The sequence below is a fragment of the Xenopus tropicalis genome, chromosome 1 (assembly GCF_000004195.4).
Source record: "Xenopus tropicalis strain Nigerian chromosome 1, UCB_Xtro_10.0, whole genome shotgun sequence".
NCBI lineage: Eukaryota > Metazoa > Chordata > Amphibia > Anura > Pipidae > Xenopus > Xenopus tropicalis.
The window spans coordinates 161,690,807-161,711,471 of record NC_030677.2 but is presented as its reverse complement, the minus strand read 5'-3'; the positions used below and the strand labels follow the sequence as shown (position 1 = coordinate 161,711,471).

General features: G+C 38.1%; 1 protein-coding gene across 5 annotated transcripts; it reads right to left on the bottom strand.

Annotated features, from left to right (window-relative positions):
- Positions 1 to 5,263: 5,263 nt before the first annotated feature.
- Positions 5,264 to 20,659, bottom strand: rsrc2 (arginine/serine-rich coiled-coil 2). Of its 5 annotated transcripts, XM_012960627.3 has the most exons (11): positions 20,493 to 20,582; positions 18,297 to 18,450; positions 18,157 to 18,197; positions 17,445 to 17,522; positions 15,685 to 15,894; positions 14,897 to 15,028; positions 14,186 to 14,311; positions 13,959 to 14,038; positions 10,939 to 11,171; positions 10,168 to 10,257; positions 5,264 to 6,171 (listed from the first exon to the last, which is right to left on the bottom strand). In XM_012960627.3, exons 4-11 carry the CDS (start codon positions 17,450 to 17,452, stop codon positions 5,992 to 5,994), a joined length of 1,059 nt encoding a protein of 352 aa, XP_012816081.1. In that variant the 5' UTR covers positions 17,453 to 17,522; positions 18,157 to 18,197; positions 18,297 to 18,450; positions 20,493 to 20,582; the 3' UTR covers positions 5,264 to 5,991. The 5 variants fall into 5 exon arrangements, with proteins under 5 accessions (XP_012816081.1, XP_012816068.1, XP_012816073.1 ...); XM_012960614.3 differs by lacking the exon at positions 17,445 to 17,522 and having other exon boundaries at positions 10,939 to 11,162; positions 15,685 to 15,872; positions 20,493 to 20,659; XM_012960619.3 differs by lacking the exon at positions 17,445 to 17,522 and having other exon boundaries at positions 10,939 to 11,159; positions 15,685 to 15,872; positions 20,493 to 20,659.
- Between the last annotated feature and the right edge of the window lie 6 nt (positions 20,660 to 20,665).

Genomic DNA, 20,665 nt, shown 5'->3' with positions numbered 1-20,665 from the left:
CCCAACTCTATATATATGTTCAAACTGCTCACCAGAACAGCAAATCAGAAAGCATATAGGCCACACACAGCTGGGTATTTGATTGAAGTGGGATCCAATTCAACAACGTATATAGAATGGAAGATGAGGCAAATATAGTGTGAAACTGTTTAATAGATATAAAAAGCCCTGCGCTCTGCAGGCTACTTACAGTACAGAAGTAGTATAAAAGCAATGAACAAATGAAGTGTCCTCCAAAGCTCGACGCGTTTCGCGTGCTATACTGCACGCTTCCTCAGGAGCAGTTGAAATAAAAATGTAAAAAATCGCAACACAGTAATCAATCTTTAAACCATTATAATCAGGCTGTAAAGTGGAATCACCGGAGCAAAACCGGAAGTGCATTAATGACACGTTAGAGACTCATGTCGGGTAACCAAGGTGACGAGTATGACGCGCATCATTGTGCGCAGTTGCCTACTAAGGGAAGAGAGGTAACCATGGAGACGCGTCAACAAAGGTGTATATGATATCTAAAAGACGCGCTCCAAGTGCGCGGTTCCCTACTGAACTTGGGGACGGTCACCATGGAGACGCGTCCACCCTCGGCGTGTGTGCTGTGTAAAGGGCACACATTAAATTGTGCGAGATCCCACTACAGGGAGGAACGGTCCCCATGGAGACACGTCATAAACTAAAGTATAGCGAATGCGGACAAATATAATACACCTCCAATTATAAAAAGTTAATATCTGTGTAAATATGTATACAATATATAAAATGGTCAAGCTTAATGTTAAACCACCACTAAAACTGGTATACTATATAGGCAGACATAAAAATAGAGACATGCAGTCACTTATAGTAAATGTCTTGGAATTGAGACTATGAAATACATAGAAATAAAATCATGATAACCTTCATTATATTAGATATTAATTAAATAAATTTATGGAAGTTAAAAAGCCGCCAAGTCCAAATCAATATTAAGACCTGAAGGTTGCAATGTATTAAGCTTAAAAATCCAATATGTCTCACGCTGTCTCAGTTTAATAAATCGGTCCCCACCCCTAATATTAGAGGATATTTGTTCCAAACCTATAAATGTTAAACCACTAGGGTCACTATTATGTTTATACTTAAAGTGTCGGGGAACCCCATGGTTCGTTTTACCCGCTCTAATATTACGTATATGCTCGCTAATCCTAGTACCAACTGATCTAATTGTTCTCCCTACATAAAGCATTTTACATGGACATACTAATAAATATATGACATATATAGAACGACAATTAATGAACAAATTCTTCAAAGGTATATCTATAATTTTTGATTTCTTAGGTGCAACATTGGTGTCCATTGGTGCTGAAATCCCTCTCTGCCACACCCTTTGAACCTATGGGTCAAGTTTCTTTGTGGTTACTTAATTTGTAGTTTTTTTTTCTTATATATGCAGAATGTTGATGGAAGCGCATGGAAGTAAAAATAAAATATATATAGTGCAACAACGTCAAATAATAAATAAATAAACCATAATATAAAGTGAATGCTTAAGTAAAACACCACTAATACGTGTGACCCCAACTCTATATATATGTTCAAACTGCTCACCAGAACAGCAAATCAGAAAGCATATAGGCCACACACAGCTGGGTATTTGATTGAAGTGGGATCCAATTCAACAACGTATATAGAATGGAAGATGAGGCAAATATAGTGTGAAACTGTTTAATAGATATAAAAAGCCCTGCGCTCTGCAGGCTACTTACAGTACAGAAGTAGTATAAAAGCAATGAACAAATGAAGTGTCCTCCAAAGCTCGACGCGTTTCGCGTGCTATACTGCACGCTTCCTCAGGAGCAGTTGAAATAAAAATGTAAAAAATCGCAACACAGTAATCAATCTTTAAACCATTATAATCAGGCTGTAAAATTCTTCAAAGGTATATCTATAATTTTTGATTTCTTAGGTGCAACAAAAGCACAGGATGTGCACCTTTTCTTACCACACTTATAGGTTCCTTTCAAACCAAATGGGTTCTGATGTATTGTGTGCTCTTGGCGATCCCAGACTTTAGAGGGTGCCAACATATTACTTAAAGTTTGTGATTTTTTAAAATGAATTTGTGGCTTTAAATTACAACACTCTTTCAAAACTGGATCAGCCAAAACCACATTCCAATGTCGTTGGAGGATGTTTCTAATATTGTAAGCTGCCGAGGTGAATTTAGTGTAAAAATTGCAGTTATGGGGAGTACTGTTCTTGGATTTTTTGAGGCTGTAAAAGGTGATCCCTATTGATATTGTCCACTTTGTGTCTGGCTTCCTGGAGCCAAGATTTTTTATAGCCTTTTTCTATAAATCTACTTTCTAGAATGGAACATTCAGATTTATAATCCTCCACCCTGGAGCAATTTCTTTTTGCTCTCAGTTTTTTTTCTTAGTGGCCCTTACAATGGCTAGGTGAATCTGTGAGTTTCATGCCCGATCAGTGGATCCTCCTTACACCATTTTCCATGAAAGGAAAGTAATTCTCAGTTTCCTGCCTGAGGTTGTCACAAATTTTCATAACAATAAACCAGAACTCCCATAAAGAAATGCAGGCAGCAAAGCAACTTCTGCTCTGTACACAGTTCAGCGACTGTAGCTTAGAAAAAAGGAAATTTTTATGAAATAAAAAAGGCAAATGGCTAATATTTATAAGACTTCTGTATATTACTATGTAGCATATATTGGAGAGAAACATAATATATTACAAACCTTTTTGCCACTTGTCTATGGTGTGTGTGTGTTTTTTTTTAACTAGATATTGCATCTTTATTGCTACTCTTCAATTTTCACTAAATACAGCTATTGTATGTCATACAGGGCATAATGAGATGTGTACCGTATATACTCGAGTATAAGCCGAGTTTTTCAGCACGCAAAATGTGCTGAAAAATTAACCCTCGGCTTATACTCCAGTCACGGACCCTCCTGACCCCCTGCTGGTGATTCCCGCTGCCCCCGCCAACATGACAGCCTACCCTCAACCAACTCTAAAGCCCCACACTGCACGGACAAAAACTTCTGCAAAAATCGCAGTATTACTTACCGGCACCTGCGACTTAAAGTTCCCTCAGTCCCGCTCTCTGCCTATGCCAGCTTCCCAGAACTGCCATCCTGCTAACTGTGAGCTCTTCTACTGTGCTGGGCGCGCTTCTGCTCTGCTGGGCGCCGCAGTCTTACACCTTGTAAGATAAGGCCATGAGTAACTGAAGGGGGCGCTTGACGTCACTGGCGCGACTGCGGCACCCAGCAGAGCAGAAGCGCGCCCAGCACAGTAGAAGAGCTCACAGCACAGCAGAAGAGCTCACAGTTAGCAGGATGGCGGTTCTGGGAAGCTGGCATAGGCAGAGAGCGGGACTGAGGGAACTTTAAGTCGCAGGTGCCGGTAAGTAATACTGCGACTTTTACAGGAGTTTTTGTCCGTGCAGTGTGGGGCTTTAGAGTAAGGCAAGATGGTATTAGAGGGATGGGCTGTAACTATAACTTGTGTATCCTGAGGCAAGATGGTATCAGGAGGAGGCTGCATCTTTGGGGTTTGTATATCCAAAGTCAGGGCTGTAAATGGAAATATACATAATAATAATAATATAAATAATAGCTGCCCTATTATTAAGGATAATAACTGTAAATAGTAGCAGGCACACAGCATGTTCCAAACAAGGTACTTGCCATAAGGATTTATATCTATATATAGTATGTATAAAGTGCAAATGAGTTCCAGGGTTGGACTGGACTTTTGAGTATATGGTAACAACTGGGTCATCTCTATTTAAGTGTGGACTTTGTGAAAACTCGGGTATATAGACAGCAGCAATAGGTTAATGTCAATATGCTTTCTGCTGAGAATGGGGGGATCTATGTCAGTTATCTATTATCAGTTCTCAAGCAATATCGTGTAACAAGATTATCCTGCTGTACTTCTTGTGCTTCGTGTTCTGGCTCGCTCGCACCAGCCCTACTGGTGACACCCTAGGCTTACACTCGAGTCAATAGGTTTTTCCAGTTTTCTTAGGTAAAATTAGGTACCTCGGCTTATATTCGGGTCGGCTTATACTCGAGTATATACGGTAATTCAGCCTCAGATCAGATGGCATAGGATGTGGATTCATGACATATAAAGAAATTTAGGTCTCAAGAATTTAAATCAACTTAAAGCATTCATATAAAGCATCATGTGTGCTGGTTGTATACAACTGGAAAATAAAAGGAGCCGAAAAGCTTCCAGTCCTTCAGTGAATGTGTTATGGCGCTTTTCCATCTCATAATTACAATTTTTTTTTAACAAAATGCAGTGCCTTTCCAATCAAGGCTCTTTGATAGTGCTAAGATAGCTTTGATAGTGCCCCGAAACATTCAAGTCACTAGAAATAGGGGCTACCAAATAGTCAAAGGCCTTATTCGGCATCACCAAAGAGCGGTTTTCATGCTTATGTGGGTCACCAACACTTTTTACATCGGAGTGTGGCTCATGACTAAAAAAGGTTGGGGATCCCTGATCTAGAGATTGATTTGCTCCTTTTACATCCTCACTGGACAGGTAATTCCTTGCTGCTAGTTTTTGTTACAGGACTATTAGGCTGATGCAACACAGTGCTAATTCTCAGACTGCGAAAAAACACAGGCTGAGAATAAGCCCCACAACTGGCATCAGCCTTCTTTGCCTGCACCTGGAACCATTGTGTCAGCCCAAGCCCAGGCACTGCTGGATATTGGCAAAGAAACTCAGGAGTTGGCATTTCAAAGCCGATTCCACTGAATGTGACTGCACCTAGCCGACACCAGGGTTCCGGTTGCAAGCAAGGTAGGAGGCTAATGCCAGCGGTGGGGTGTTGCACCAGACTTACACAAAGTAAGCCTGCAGGGGTTGATAAGAACGCTTCTGGCAAGCTACCAGCAGTAGAGACAATGGATATGTAGGCAAGTTTTTCATGTGTCCAGGCCAGTATCAAGTGGTAATAAATCTAAAGCAATTGGACTTGCTGAGTGACAATGACTCATTCAAGTAGTTTTCTCACAGTTAGCAATGGTCATTTGCTGCATGTGCCATAAAAAAAAGCTATACCCCACTGTTCCTGTGTCCCCCAAGCGACTGGAGAGAGATTTAACAGTGAGTACACAAAATCTCCTTTTCACTCAGCAACCATTTAATACAATCCTAAAAATAAAAACTGCACTAAGGGGCTTATTTGAAGTATAAGCACAGTTTAGGAACATTAACCAAAAAATTCAGCACCACATTAGAAGCATTAATGCAACTTTTATTCTACATTTTCTGTCCATCTGTCCATTGGATAAAAGACTCTAAGCAACAAAATGCATGGACAAAAACAAGTCACACTTAGCAATAATGGTAAACTGCTAACCAATTTAGGTTAAGCTTGAACTGAAGAAAAATGAATCAGCATGCTATGAAAATATAAAGGGCCTTATCTTGGCTTCACTTCTGGAGGAAAAAAAAAAAAAAGCTGAAGAATTTTAAAACTTCCTCAATATAAACAAACTGTATTTAGGTATGCTACGTAACAATGATGTACAAAAAATATTTAAATAAAGTTCAATGTCTTATGTAAAAACCCATTAATAAACAGAACAACTTTATTATCTTTCGAGCATGATCTAGAGCAATATCTTATGGAACATTTCATAACATTGTTATGTTCAGAAACAATGCACCCATTTTTGTATTACACCAACATGAATATGTCTTCATATCAACAGCATGTGCCGAACAAGTCTATCAAGTAGAAACTTAGAAACTAAAATAGCTTCCTATTCTCATTTAATGAAAATAGTTGGAAACATTACTAACACCGTATCACAGTTCTATTTACAAAAACAATTCTGTTAATAAGTTATTAGTCAATGCAATATCCATGCAAGCTAGAACTCTAGCTTTTTGGTTACAAGAACATGAAATATTGACAAGTCCAAAGAAGTAAAGACTTTAAAATTCCATTTTTTTTCTTCAAACGGTATCCATTCCTCGCATTGATGAAGTAAAACCCAAGCCCATTCCTCTCTGAGTATGAGTTTGTGATCTTGCCATTTCATACTGCGCATCCAAGTTTCGGAACACCTCCTCTTGCTGCTTGAGTGTCTTGAAACTTTCAACATCAACTGAACTAGTGGCAGCTTCTTCCTCATTCTAGAATGTTACATATGAACAAATTTATATGCAAATCTACATCAAGTATATTGCTTTAAAATGTTGATATTCTTGGGATCACATTATAGGGAACCTGACTTTTGCAACTGTGTACCAGAAGCTAGCTGATTAACAGACCAGTCTTTGCTAGAGGAGAGCTAAATTTGGCAAAATTTTTTAATGAGCTAGGAGTAGAGAATAATATACAAACATACCAATTACAATATAAATTACATTTAAATATAACTTTAAAGGAACAGTAACACCAAAAAATGAAAGTGTATAAAAGTAACTAAAATATAATGTGCGTTTACTTCAGAAGATGTGTGTTTACTTCAGAAAGTCTACTATAATTTAATATAAATAATAATATAAACTAGAAAGGGAAGTTTGAGAACAAACTTCATGTTGGGTTGAAAAACGTGAAGTCACTGAATGAAATCTGATCTGAGTTTAGGGACCCTGGTTTTAATAGTGTCTGAATGGCAGCAATTTAAATTTCCCCACTGAAAGTCAAGTGACATCTGTTTAGTGGCTCCGCCCACTTTTTCTAACCTGGAACTGCAGTTACCCAGCGACTAATTCTGCAAAGTTAATAGTTTAAGAACAGCAGCAGTTTAAATTTAAACCAATAAAAGTCAATAGGTAAATTGTGATTGGTGGGGGCTTTTTCTAACCTTGAGTCAAAGCCACCCAGTGACAAACAGTGGGCACCCTGGCATAAATAGTGTGAGAATGGCAGCATTTTAAATGCTATTTCCTATTTTCCTATTTTTGAACTGCAGTCCCCCAGTGACCAACTGTACAAAGTTTGGGGATTTAGGCATAAAAATTGTGAGACTGACAGCATTTTACACTTCACCATTGAAAGTAAATAGGTGAAATGTGATTGGCTGTTGGTGCCTCCTCCCACTTTTTTCTAACTTTGAACGGCAAATACCCAGTGAGTAACTCTGGAAAGTATAACAACTCTGGAAAGTTTAAGTATCTGGAATTAATACTGAAATAATGGCATCAGTTAAATATAAACCAATGAAATTTAATGGGTGGAAATGGGTTGGCTGTTGGTGGCTCCGCCCACTTGTTCTAACCCTGAATATGTAGTCAGCCAGTGACTGACTTTGCAAAGTTTGGGAACCCTAACATAAATAGTGTGAGAAAGGCAGCATTTTAAATTTAAACCAAAAGTTAACACTGTGAGAATGGCATCAGGTTGAATTTCCCCGTTGAAAACCAATAGTTAAAATCTGATTGGCTGCTGGTGGCTCCACCCACTTTTTCTAACTCTGAACCGACTAGCTCTGCAAAGTTTGGGGACCTTAGTATTAATATTTAAAGGATGGCAGCAGTTTAAATTTAAACTTATGAAGTCTATAAGTGAAATATGATTGGTTGTTGTTGGCCCCACCCACTTTTCTAAACTTGGAACATAGTCACCCAGTGACAAACTGTGCAAAGTTTGGGGACCCTGACATTAAACATGTGAGAATGGCAGCAGTTAAAATTTCCCCACTGAAAACAATGAAAGAAATGTGATTGGCTTTTGGCGGCCCCACCCACTTTTTCTAACCTTGAGTACGAAGTCACCCAGTGACTGACTGTGCAAAGTTTGGGAACGCTGACACATAATCGATAGAATTCAATAGGTGAAATCTGATTGGCTGTTGGTGGCTCCGCCCAGTTTTTTTTTTAAAACTGCAGTCCCCTAGTGACCAACTGTGAAAAGTTTGGGGGCCCTGGTGTTAATTCTGTGAGAATGGCAGCAGGTTGGATTTGCCCATTAAAAGTCAATAGGTAAAATCCGATTGGCTGTTGGTGGCCCCACCCACTTAAAAAAAATACAAAAAACCTTAAATGCGTAGTCACCCAGTGACTGACTATGCAAAGTTTGGGAACCCTGACAACAAACCAATAAAAATCAATAGGTGAAATCTGATTTGAAAAATGGGCGGAGCCACCAACAGCCAAACTAAAACTGCAGTCCCCTAGTGACCAACTGTGAAAAGTTTGGGGGCCCTGGTGTTAATTCTGTGAGAATGGCAGCAGGTTAAATTTCCCCATTAAAAGTAAATAGGTGAAATCTGATTTGAAAAGTGGGTGGAGCCACCAACAGCCAAACTAAAACTGCAGTCCCCTAGTGACCAACTGTGAAAAGTTTGGGGACCCTGGGGTTAATACTGTGAGACTGGCAGCAGGTTGGATTTCCCCATTGAAACTCAATAGGTAAACCCTGATTGGCTGTTGGTGGCCCTGCCCACTTTTTCTTACCTGGTGCCTAACTCTGCAAATTTTGGGGACCCTGGTGTTATTACTGTGAGACTGACAGCAGGTTGAATTTCTGCCAAATCAATAAAATAAGGTAAAATCTGATTGGCTGTTCACAGCTCCGCCCACTTTTGGGCATCCAACAATCATCATATTTTGATTCAGGCTGAGCCCATGACTATGTGATTCAAGTTTGGGGAGTGTAGCCTCAAAGCTGTAAGATTGACAGCAGTTTCAATTTCCCTATTAAAGTCAATGGGTAAAATTTGATTGGCTGTTGTTGGCCCCTCCCACTTTGGGGGTCAAACAACAAATGTCCCTGTTTCATTTGGGGTGACCCCATGATTATGTGATTCAACTTTGGGGAGTGTAGCTTCAAAGCTGTAAGTGTGGCAGCAGTTTGAAAATCTTCCCTGTCAAAGTCAATGGAAAAATTGGGGTGTTCGGAGCAGCGCCACAAAAAGACGGGGGGCCGGATCACTTAGAAAAGCACAAGCAACCTGCTCCGCTATAGGGCGAAGATGTGTGGGGAGTTTGGGTATTGTACCCCTAAAACTGTAGGAGGAGTAGCGTTTAGAAAATGGGGGGCGCTAAGAATAAAAAGCGGAAGAATAAGCTAAAGTCGAAGAACAGTCTGTGGGGTTTTCAACCCAACATAATAAGCTGCTGTGTAGCCATGGAGGCAGCCATTCAAGCTGGAAAAAAGGAGAAAAGGCACAGGCACATAGCAGATAACAGATAAAACACTATTGTATTCTACAGAACTTGTCTGTTATCTGCTATGTAACCTGTGCCTTTTCTCCTTTTTTCCAGCTTGAATGGCTGCCCCCGTGGCTACACAGCAGCTTATTATATCAATTATAGTAGTGTTACTGTAGCAAAAACCCCAGTTTTACCAGTGCAGGGCAACAGTGCATTATATTTTTATTACTTTAAAGCTCTTTCATTTTGTAGTGTTACTGTTCCTTTAAAACTGCTGAAAATGTGTATTCTGGAAAGTTTTTGATTCATATTTTCTTTTAAGTAAAATGGTCTGCATGGTTAACATATTTGTCTCTCAGTTACTGTGCACAGATTTCCATGGAAGCTTTGACTTTTATTGGGAATGTATGCATCACAATTCTGATCAGTCATCAGATGCTGAAGTTTTTCTACAGTTAAACTTTTTTTTGTGCTTATAAGGCTGATATACCATGCAGAGAAATTAGTCGCCCTTGATAGGTCTCTGCTACTGCGGGCAACTAATCTCTACTAAATGCCTTTCCACCTGCAACAAAAGGAATCGCCGGTGGAAAAGCCTATGCATCGATACGGCTTTCCTCCCGCAGGCAACTTTGCACAAATTCAGAAAGCCAAAAGCAGTGTGTAGGCCTTTCCACTGACAATTCCATTTGTTGCCGGTGGAAAGGCATTTAGGAGAGGTCACCCGCGGTAGCAGAGACCTATTGTGGGTGACTAATCTCTCCATGGGACATCAGCATAAAGAAATATTTACTGGTCAGTGAAAAAGTCAAATTAATGTAAATACATTTATGTATTTAAATATACTTAATGTGTGTTACTTGATGCTAACCTCTGGTCAGTATACAGATAAATTAAAATGTTGCTTATGAATGCAATTAAACAGTGTATAAAGCAGTATATATTTTTATATTTATAATTTAATTTAATTAATTTTCATGTATTGTTACAAAATAAAAAAAAAAAAACCTAGTTTATGAAGAAACATACCTTTATGCCCATTAGCTTCCTAAATTTTACATTTTGGTCCTTGTTACCAAAATTTAGTTTTTCCCATATTTCTGCAGACTGAGATTTATCCTAGAGTGAAAAAGAATAAATATTCAAAACGTTACAATTTACTAAAATACAGTTTAAGACTAATTTAATTAAATTTTATGTCATGATTGTGCTATTATATAAATCTGGGAAATTACCTTAGTTAAGGCTAGCAATATGACAGCCAGAAATGTGTACACACAATATGTGTAAGACTATGCTCACATTAATGTTCCTGCTTAGATTAAGCAGAAATATTGAACAAAACTATTTTGAGAAAAATAAATGCTGGTAGCTGGCAACACTTAATTTTCTTCTCGACTGTAGACAGTTAAAATGACTAGCAGATGGAACTATTGTTACATATTCATAATATTACTTTAAAACCAGCTAATATATTAAATGATTAAAAAAAAGTACATTGCTAAAGTGCTTAGAATAGTGCTCTGAGCAATTTAACAACAACATTTCTTTCAAGGGTTTACATTTTGCTTTTAGGCAAAGGATTGATCCTTTGTCCAGGATCAATCCTAAAAGGCAATCCTATTTTGGATAAATGATTCAATCTCTGTACACATCTGGCACCAAAATTAGTTTGCAACAAAATTTGGTTTGGAAAATCGCGTCTACATTTCAGATTATAATAGGTAGTGCTACACAACTAATTAAGAAAAAACAAACAAAAAAAACCCATAATCAGTTTAACAACTTAATTTTCCTTACCCCTTCCTTTTTCCCTTGCCAAAGCATTTTACGTTTCTTCTCTTGTTCTGCAAATCTCATTGGATTCACTGCCGCAGGGTTATAATAGCTGGGGACAGAAATGCCAGTCTCTGCCAATGCCTTAGCTTGTAGTGCAGCCATCTGTGCTGCCATCGCAATCTGAGGAGTTACTTGAGTCCCTGAGGCCAACAGAGCTGCTACATTGATAACTGATCCTCCACCTGCTGCAGCCACTAACCAGAAAAACAACTTAGTTAAGCAGTTGAGAAGAGCCCATTTGATGTTAAAAGTATGATTTTAAGTATGAGAAGTTTAAAGTTTCATATTACAAGTTAGTATATCTTACTATTAACAATAAAATTTAATGCTACTATTTTATATATTATATGCGCTCAAGTTTTTAGAGTACTTATTATGGTCTGGCATAGACTTGTACCACTCTGTTTAGTCTCTGGTATCAAGAGTACTACTAATAACCCAAATTTATCTCCATGCCCGCCTTGAAGTTACTTCATTAAAAGGTACCCTTTAACAACTACATGAGTGGAAATGATACAAAGTGCAATCAACTAAATGTACAATATATATATTTATATATAAATATTCACACACACACTATATAATTACATATACACACACATACAGTCATGGCCAAAATTGTTGGCACCCCAGAAATTTTTCCAGAGTATTTCTCACAGTATTGCAGTAACACATGTTTTGCTATATACATGTTTATTCCCTTTGTGTGTATTGGAACAGAACAAAAAAAGGAGGAAAAAAAGCAAATTGGACATGTCACACAAAACTCCAAAAATGGGCTGGACAAAATTACTGGCACCCTTTCAAAGTTGTGGATAAATAAGATTGTTTCAAACATGTGATGCTCCTTTAAACTCACCTGGGGCAAGTAACAGGTGTGGGCAATATAAAAATCACACCTGAAAGCAGATAAAAAGGAGAGAATTTCACTTAGTCTTTGCATTGTGTGTCTGTGTGTGCCACACTAAGCATGGACAACAGAAAGAGGAGAAGAGAACCGTCTTAAGGACTTGAGAACCAAAATTGTGTTAAAATATCAACAATCTCAAGGTTACAAGTCCATCTCCAGAGATCTAGATTTGCCTTTGTCCACAGTGCACAACATTATCAAGAAGTTTGCAACCCATGGCACTGTAGCTAATCTTCCTGGGCGTGGACGGAAGAGAAAAATTGATGAAAGGTTGCAGCGCAGGATAGTCCGGATGGTGGATAAGCAGCCCCAAAGAAGTTCCAAAGAAATTCAGGCTGTCCTGCAGGCTCAGGGTGCATCAGTGTCAGCGCGAACTATCCATCGACCTTTAAGTGAAATGAAACGCTATGGCAGGAGACCCAGGGGACCCCACTGCTGACACAGAGACATAAAAAAGCAAGACTACAGTTTGCCAAAATGTACTTGAGTAAGCCACAATCCTTCTGGGAAAACATCTTGTGGACAGATGAGACCAAGATAGAGCTTTTTGGTAAAGCACATCATTCTACTGTTTACCGAAAATGGAATGAGGCCTACAAAGAAAAGAACACAGTACCTACAGTGAAATATGGTGGAGGTTCAATGATGTTTTGGGGTTGTTCTGCTGCCTTTGGCACTGGGTGCCTTGAATGTGAGCAAGGCATCATGAAATCTGAGGTTTACCAAAGGATTCTGGGTCACATTGTAGAGCCCAGTGTCAGAAAGCTGGGTTTGCGTCCGAGATCTTGGGTCTTCCAGCAGGACAATGACCCCAAACATATGTCAAAAAGCACCCAGAAATGGATGGCAACAAAGCGCTGGAGAGTTCTGAAGTGGCCAGCAATGAGTCCAGATCTAAATCCCATTGAACATCTGTGGAGAGATCTTAAAATTGCTGTTGGGAAAAGGTGCCCTTCCAATAAGAGAGACCTGGAGCAGTTTGCAAAGGAAGAGCGGTCCAAATTTCCCGGTGAGGTGCAAGAAGCTTATTGATGGTTATAGGAAGTGACTGATTTGTTATTTTTTCCAAAGGGTGTGCAACCAAATATTAAGTAAAGGGTGCCAATAATTTTGTCCAGCCCATTTTTGGAGCTTTGTGTGACATTATGTCCAATTTGCTTTTTTCCTCCCTTTTTTGTTCTGTTCCAATACACACAAAGGGAATAAACATGTGTATAGCAAAACATGTGTTACTACAATACTTTTCTGTGAGAAATAGTTGATTTTCTGGAAAAATTTCTGGGGTGCCAACAATTTTGGCCATGACTGTATATATAAAACAAGAAAATGCGGCACTTAAAAGTTTTTTTCCAAAAAGCGCAAAAAGGTATATTCAGTTCATAATAATAAAAAAAATCTTCCATGGAGCCTGCATTTCAGCGACATTTCGGGCAAGCCAAGTGCCCTTTATCAAGCTCAAACAAACAGTAAACGGGTAAATTACCCGTTTCTGGAAGGGATTCTGCCCCTAAAATATGGAGGGAACCGGGAACTCAAATTGAAACAGAGAAGTTTGGTGAATACATAAAACTACAGTCTTTGGTGCCAAAAGGGTTAAACAAAGACTATGATTTATATCTTTTTCTATGAATGTATATATTATCCAATTGTTTGCACAAAGGGTTACACATGCAGGGAGTGTGGGTGGATATAATGGATTGTTTATAACCGTTGCCAAAGTATCACCTATTGTGTCACTTCCTGTATTTGACTACTTAATTGGAGAATTGCACCTGCCCTACTGTTTGTTTGAGCTTGATAAAGGGCACATGGCTTGCCCAAAACTTTGCTAATTAGTACAGAAATGCAGGCTACATGTAAGATGTTTATATTATGAACTGAATATACCTTTTTGCAAAAAACTTTTGAGTGCCGCCTTTTCTTGTTGTTTTTCGTATGTGAAAGAGTAAATGGAATTCTCTTTCTGAGGCAGTGCACCAGTACACTTTATATATATATTATTTTTGGAGGCGGGTGCTTCTGTAACTTGTGTGTGTAATATATATAATAAATAAATCTATTCATCCATCACCTGCCACAGTCTCTTGTTGTTTTTGTTTATCAGCCATTTCTTTTTCGCGTTGCTCCTGCAATTTCTTTGCTCTTTCCAACCTAAAAAGAATAAGAAATAACACTGCATAAGAGCAAACCAATACGGTGTGAGCCAATATACGGTTTTGTAACCAAATTAATATCAGTCATTTCAAAAGGGAGTAAATCATGCCTACAATTTACTGGGAAAAGGTAAGTTATACAAACCTTCTAGCTAGGGCTTCTTGTGCATCCATAGCTGTGTTTCTCCCTCGAAAAGCTGGAGGGCTTGGAGGTGTCCGGCTTCGACTTCTACTGTGCCTTCGAGGTTTTTCTATTCTTTTTTTCTTCTCTCTAGAAAAATAAATTACATATAGATTCAGCCTGTCAAACAATTTTACAAGCTTAAGACATTTTGTATTATATTATACAGAATTTTCCCCAAATTACCACCTACATATTGATAAGATGAAGGCATTTCTATACAGCCTGCAGGCCACTGAAACACAGCACTAACATACAAGCTTTTGGCTGTATTCACAATTAATCCAACCATAGGTTGTTACCAATCATTATGCTAGTGGCTAGTCCGACACCTGTGCGCCAACTGACCTCATGTTTTATTTAAAGGGATACCGTCTTGATTTTTGTGTGTACTTTTTATTTCTAAACTACACTGTACATAGCAAATACTTCACTCCCATTTAACATTTTATTCTAGAACCAACAAATGTATATTTTTTAGTTGTAATATTGGTGTGTAGCATTGTGCTGGAGTCTAAGCTTTAAAGCGCTAGCCCTACACATCAGAACTGCTTTCAGATCACACATTGTTCCTCCTACTCCCATGTAACTGGAAGAGTCCCAAGCTGGATTTAAAATTCAATTACACAGTTCAAGTAGAATTTCCTAAAACAAGTGTTAAAATATGAAACTTGCCGACTTCTGCTTCTACTCTTGCTTCTATGTCTATGTTTAGATCTTGACCTAGAGCGTGAACGAGGGCGCCTTTTCCTCTCCTTACTTCTGGAACGGGACTTTCTTCTGTCATGGCTTCTACTACGATGCCGTCTGCAAAAGAGAAAATGTTTATCATGTTTATTGCAACAATCAGTAATGCACTGCATTCTTAAATTTCTGATTCAGCTAAATACCAAATCCACTTCAAAAAATTTGGTCAAATATTGAACCAAATCGCACGTTGCAAAATCAAATATGAAAAAATGCATTGTGTGTGAACGAAGTCACATTACTGAGGGTTCCACTTAACACTTGCAAAAAGTGCTAGTATTCATCAAAATCAGACCAAATCCTGGACTCTATGTAACCCCCTCCACCAGCACAAATACCTCATTCAATTAAAAGAAGTGAAATTATTCAAGAAATAAGATTTTGCTGGATTACAATGCCAGGCACATGTTTAGGATCTATTATCTGGAAACCTACAGGGACCCACAGTGTATGCCATTGCCCATAGTCTTGTTTAAAGCAAACATTTATTTCCTTGAATAAAAAAATGTTACCTTGTTCTTGATGGCAACTAAGCATATTTCCAGTTAGTGGCAAAACAAATCTTTTTTCTTAAATATTTTTAATAGCCTTAATGTATAGCGATCCATTTTATGGAAATACCCCAAATCCCAAGCATTGTGGATAATAAATCCCATATCTTAACTTGCTTAATACACTTCACTACAACAAGTGTACATAAAACAACTAAATCCTACCTTTCACGTGAGCGAGACTTGGAATAACTTCTGCCTCTAGATGATCTTTTTTCTTTTCGTCTGTGTCTTTCTTCTCCATTTTCTGATGAATTTAGTCTCTCTCTCACCTTGTCGGAATGATCTCTGTCAATGCTGTCATCAGGTCGATGTTTTTTCGATGACTTCTCTTTAACTTCATGTCTTCTTGCCTGTTTTAAGAAGAAGTTGGTTCTTTCAGGAAAATAGTGCAACAAAGAGAGTTAGTATGAATGCCAAAGGATTTAAATGATACTTGTGAAGCAATAATTGATTAGCTTTAATAGTGAACTACTTGATGCTGCACTTAGCACAACACCATCAACTGTAAGGCCTTTATTGTGACCTTATATATTTCCAGTCACCCAGAAATGCCATCTTTGGGGGTACATATTAGTTGGCCTTTAGTATACTTCAATTGAGTGTATGGCAGTCACACAAATTACATTGATAACGAAGGTCATTCAACAAAACAGATCCTACCGAATCCACAATGGCAGTTTCCTTTTTTTTTTTTAAAAACAAAACAAAAAAAAAAAAAAACACATTTATATAGGCTCAAAATAAGATTGAGGTACATTAATAAAACACACAACTCCCCACCCACCCCCCAAAAAAACCCCACACAAATGGTGTACTAGTTTATTACTGAACCCTTGTTCTTCATTAAAGTGAAAAAGATTGAAAATTAACAAATCCCTTTATAGACCCACCTAAGGAGAAAAGAATAAAAAGGTTGTCAGATTAGTATTTTTTTTTACTGACAACATAAACATTTTACATTAAGAGAATGTATAACCATGAAAAATTTGAGGAATAACTTATTAAAAATTATTGCTTTCTCCAATATCCCTTAAATTCTGTGCACTGTGGAGATATATATATATATATCAGACAATATCTAGCCACTTGGCCTATAAGGCAAATGGTCAGATAGCAGGCAAACTGGCACATGTATGGCCACCCTTGATCTAATCTACTACTGGATAATCAGTCATGTGACACAAAGGATATCAGACCTTCTCACAAGGAGGTCACCAACCTTATTTACCTTTGTGCCAAATTTAAAAGTAGAAAGTGTTGGGGAGACTGAAAAATATTTCGATGGCATGCCAAATAGGGGCTATCATTTGCTATTTTTTAGCCCCATCTGGACTGTGACTTTGCAGGAAGATATTCTTGGCAGTACACTAGTATCTACTTTGAGCAACATCAAGGAAGGTAGGAAGCAACATGCTGTGCCATAGCTGCTGGTCCACAACAAAAATTTATCAAAAGGTGTATGCTTTACTTTTTTACTTTCTTTTAGGTTCTTGTCTAAGATTGCTACAAAGCTCTTGCCCACTATAAGCATATAAAAACAACACAAGACATGTTTTTTTTTGGCATCTTGCACACTACAGTCTTCAGGCTCAATATACTCACATATTTAGAGACCTCTAATGAAGTCCAACATGAGCACCAAATATGCAAACTTCTAAAGCCAGTCAGACTTATAATTATACAAACTGGATCACACTGAGTAATGTCAAAGTTCAACAGAGACCTATTATTGCAAGGATCAAAGTATAAGATAATACTATAAACTACATAATGACTGGCACAGCTGAAATCAGATTGAAGCTTGTAGTATGCATGAAGGTACAGAAAGGAAATTTCTGTGGGACAAAGTGAAACAAAACCCCTTAAACAGTAGGCTTAAGATATTGTATAAGGCAATATTAGATTGAATAACTGATAGTTACCTTATCATGAAGTAGACTTATTATTTTGCTATCTGAGTCTGCAGCGTCTTCAGTTCAGTCTCTTCGTGCTTTAGCACGCTGAGTGTGATTTATTATAGAAATGTTATCAAGTGGACTAAGCAAAGTAATCATTAAATATAAACGCTTCCTATATTAAACTTATCACCAAAACACCACATTATAGTTAAGGTTGGGATTTCGAACATGTTACTTGCTTGAGCATTTTTATGAGAAGGAAAAAAGCAGCTCAAGACTAAAGATGTGAACTTGAGCACCATGTAAATTTCAGAATGCTCTTTACTAACTCCTATCTGCTCAAGAAGGAACAGAGGTGGGTTGGTGATAATTTTAAGTCCATCTGAATTCAATGGGAAAGGAATATAAAACAGAGGTAACACATTCACATTAAAGGTGGAATTAGGATAACAATCATTTTATCCACTGCCAATCAACATTATATAAAATCAAAAACTGGCAAAAAGAAAACATATGGTACATAATAGAAGCATACAGTGAGTGATTTAACATACTGTTGATAAACAGTGGGAAATGAAACAAATGGTATGGAAACTGGGAGCATGTTTTACCTTACGGCAGCAAACCAATGTGCCTTACAGCTATACATATGTACTTACCATTTAGTAAAAACAAATTTGTACAAGCACAGTATACTGTCATAAGTTACCATACACTACAAAGTAGTATTAATTACCTCTTTGCTTCTGCTGCGACTTCTGTGTTTTCTACACTCATCTGCAGAAGGGAAAAAATTAATAGGCAACATAAGTATTTTTACCATAACAACAGTTTACCATAGCAAACAGTAAACATTAATTAAAGTTGCCAACCTACCAGTCTTTCGTTTATGTTCCCTTGAACGTGAGCGGGATTTTGAGTAATGTTTTAAGCCCCGTGGAGATTTTGCTAGATCGCTATGTTCCAAATGCTTGTCTGTAACAGGTGAGTGTTTTTCTGGTGAGCCACCATCTCGCTCTGTATCACTTGACTAATTAAAAAAAAAAAAAAAAAGGTAGTATTAAATCAGAAACAAAAGACATTCCAATTTATATAATATTTATATCTGCGTGCCTCAGAACAACTACATTACAGACAGTGTCATTACTCTACAAAAACAAGCCAAAGTATGTTCCTTTGGTTATCAGGGCCAGCCTTGGGTCAACTGGACCCATTAGGGACCAATAGGGCCCCGCACCACGGAAATAAGCATATAAAGTGGATCAGCCCACCACCAACAACATTTGCCAGATAATGTGGTTATGTTAAGACATTAAACACAAAGTGGGCACTGCATTCATACTGCTACACCAGGGTACGCACTGTTTTTCACTGTGTATAGTGTGCTTGAGGGGTCAATAATCACTCTCTCACACTGTATATAGTATGCTTGGTGTGTCAGTGCCCAGTGCATGGGGGCTACATTGTGCTATGATATGTTAGGGGCAAATGGGACAAGAGAAAGAGGTGAAAGGGCAGGGTTACACCACCAGTCACAGAGCTAGACATAGGGACTATTTTACCACCCAGCCCTGGCAAGACCTTGTATAGGGGGGGCCCTTTAACACAAATACATTTTCTCTACTATAATGGAAACTCAGTATGGCACTAATTACAGATAACGGTAAAAGGTCTGCAAAATCACTGCCGGTTTGACCTTTTTTTTTTTTTAAAGGCATTACTATAGTTTATATAAATAACCTGCTGTATACCAGCAATCTGCACTTTCTACTACAGCAGATTTGTTTTTTCCCAATTAGTGATATAGTTATCACATATACCACATATTAGAGGGCTACATACTGTAACAATAAAGATAATGGCTTGCAAAGAAGTCTGTTGTATTCTAGGGTAGGCTGGGAATGAATAACAGCAGATACTGTTTGGGAGCATTCATCATAGGTAAATAATAGATACTGTACTAGTCTGTCATAGAAGCCCATGAAGACCTGCACAGAACTTATACATCACAAATGTATTCTTTGTTTAAGCGTTTTCATTATTTGATATGAAAACCTTTTTAGAATTTAAAAATAAGCTAATTATCAGTTTAAACAAGCTAATTTAGGATAATGTTTATTAACATAAAGGCATTACTTTCACTCAACATAAGCCTGCCTGCATTTGCCTACCTCTAACAGTGTTAGAGGCTCAAATATTCGTTATGACTTCATCTATGCTTTCATCCATAACATAGTCAAGCTTTAATGATGGTCTAGCAGATCTTAGTGCTGTGAGTAGACACTTGAAGTAGAAATCTCTCCTGTACTTTTATTATGTTAGAAAATGTCCTATTAGTAGCATATTTTCAACTTTTACTTTGCCTTCCTCCTCCATCCAGCTTGCAACTTAAAATGCTATTTTTGGAAGTCATCATGGCTACTATTGTACTATGTTATAGGTTCTTTCTATTCAGGCCCTCTCCTTTAATCTAGTGCATATCTACAAGGCAAATTGGAACCTAGTAACTCCATAGCTGTTCAAATTGCAAACACAGCTACTTTACAAAAAGAATACCAGTTGCAAACTGAGAATACTACACTACTCACATCATACTAAACTTGAATTTAAAGGTGAACTGCCCCTACGTGCTCTTCTGTAACCTGGTAGTACATAGCAAAACTGCCGGCAAAATGGTAACAAAACGCTGAAAACAACACAGATTTGCCATTGTAATGCATAACCCTAGCCGAAACTCTGAAAAGCAATCACAAACCCTGGTGACTACTTTGGTCAGTTTCCAAGTCCTATTGCTTCTCCTTTGCTATCTATGAAAACATACGCCATGTTTGCTTTTCAAACAGACTATAAATGGCAACAATGTAATCACAAAAAGACACGTTCTCGTCACAATCATCTAGTAGCAGTAAATAACAGCAATAAAGTGAAGATGACTAAACTAGACTGTTTGATAAGTAAGAAATGAAGTTGGGATGCCAGCTTGGACCGTGGGATCATGGCCGATACACCACGGGCGCCATTTTCTACAAGTAAATCTTCCCAGCCCTCGTTCTTTTCTTTCCCAGTACCTACCGCCATGTGTCGCGGGGAACGTTTTTTTATGTTTAACTCCTACGATGACTATTCACCGTCTAATTCGGGCAATACAAGTCCATCCACTTCAGATACGAAACAAAACCGGGCGAAAAGGGCGAGGTCCTCAGTATAGTAAGGAAATACACAAAGAACGCAACGAACCCGCAATG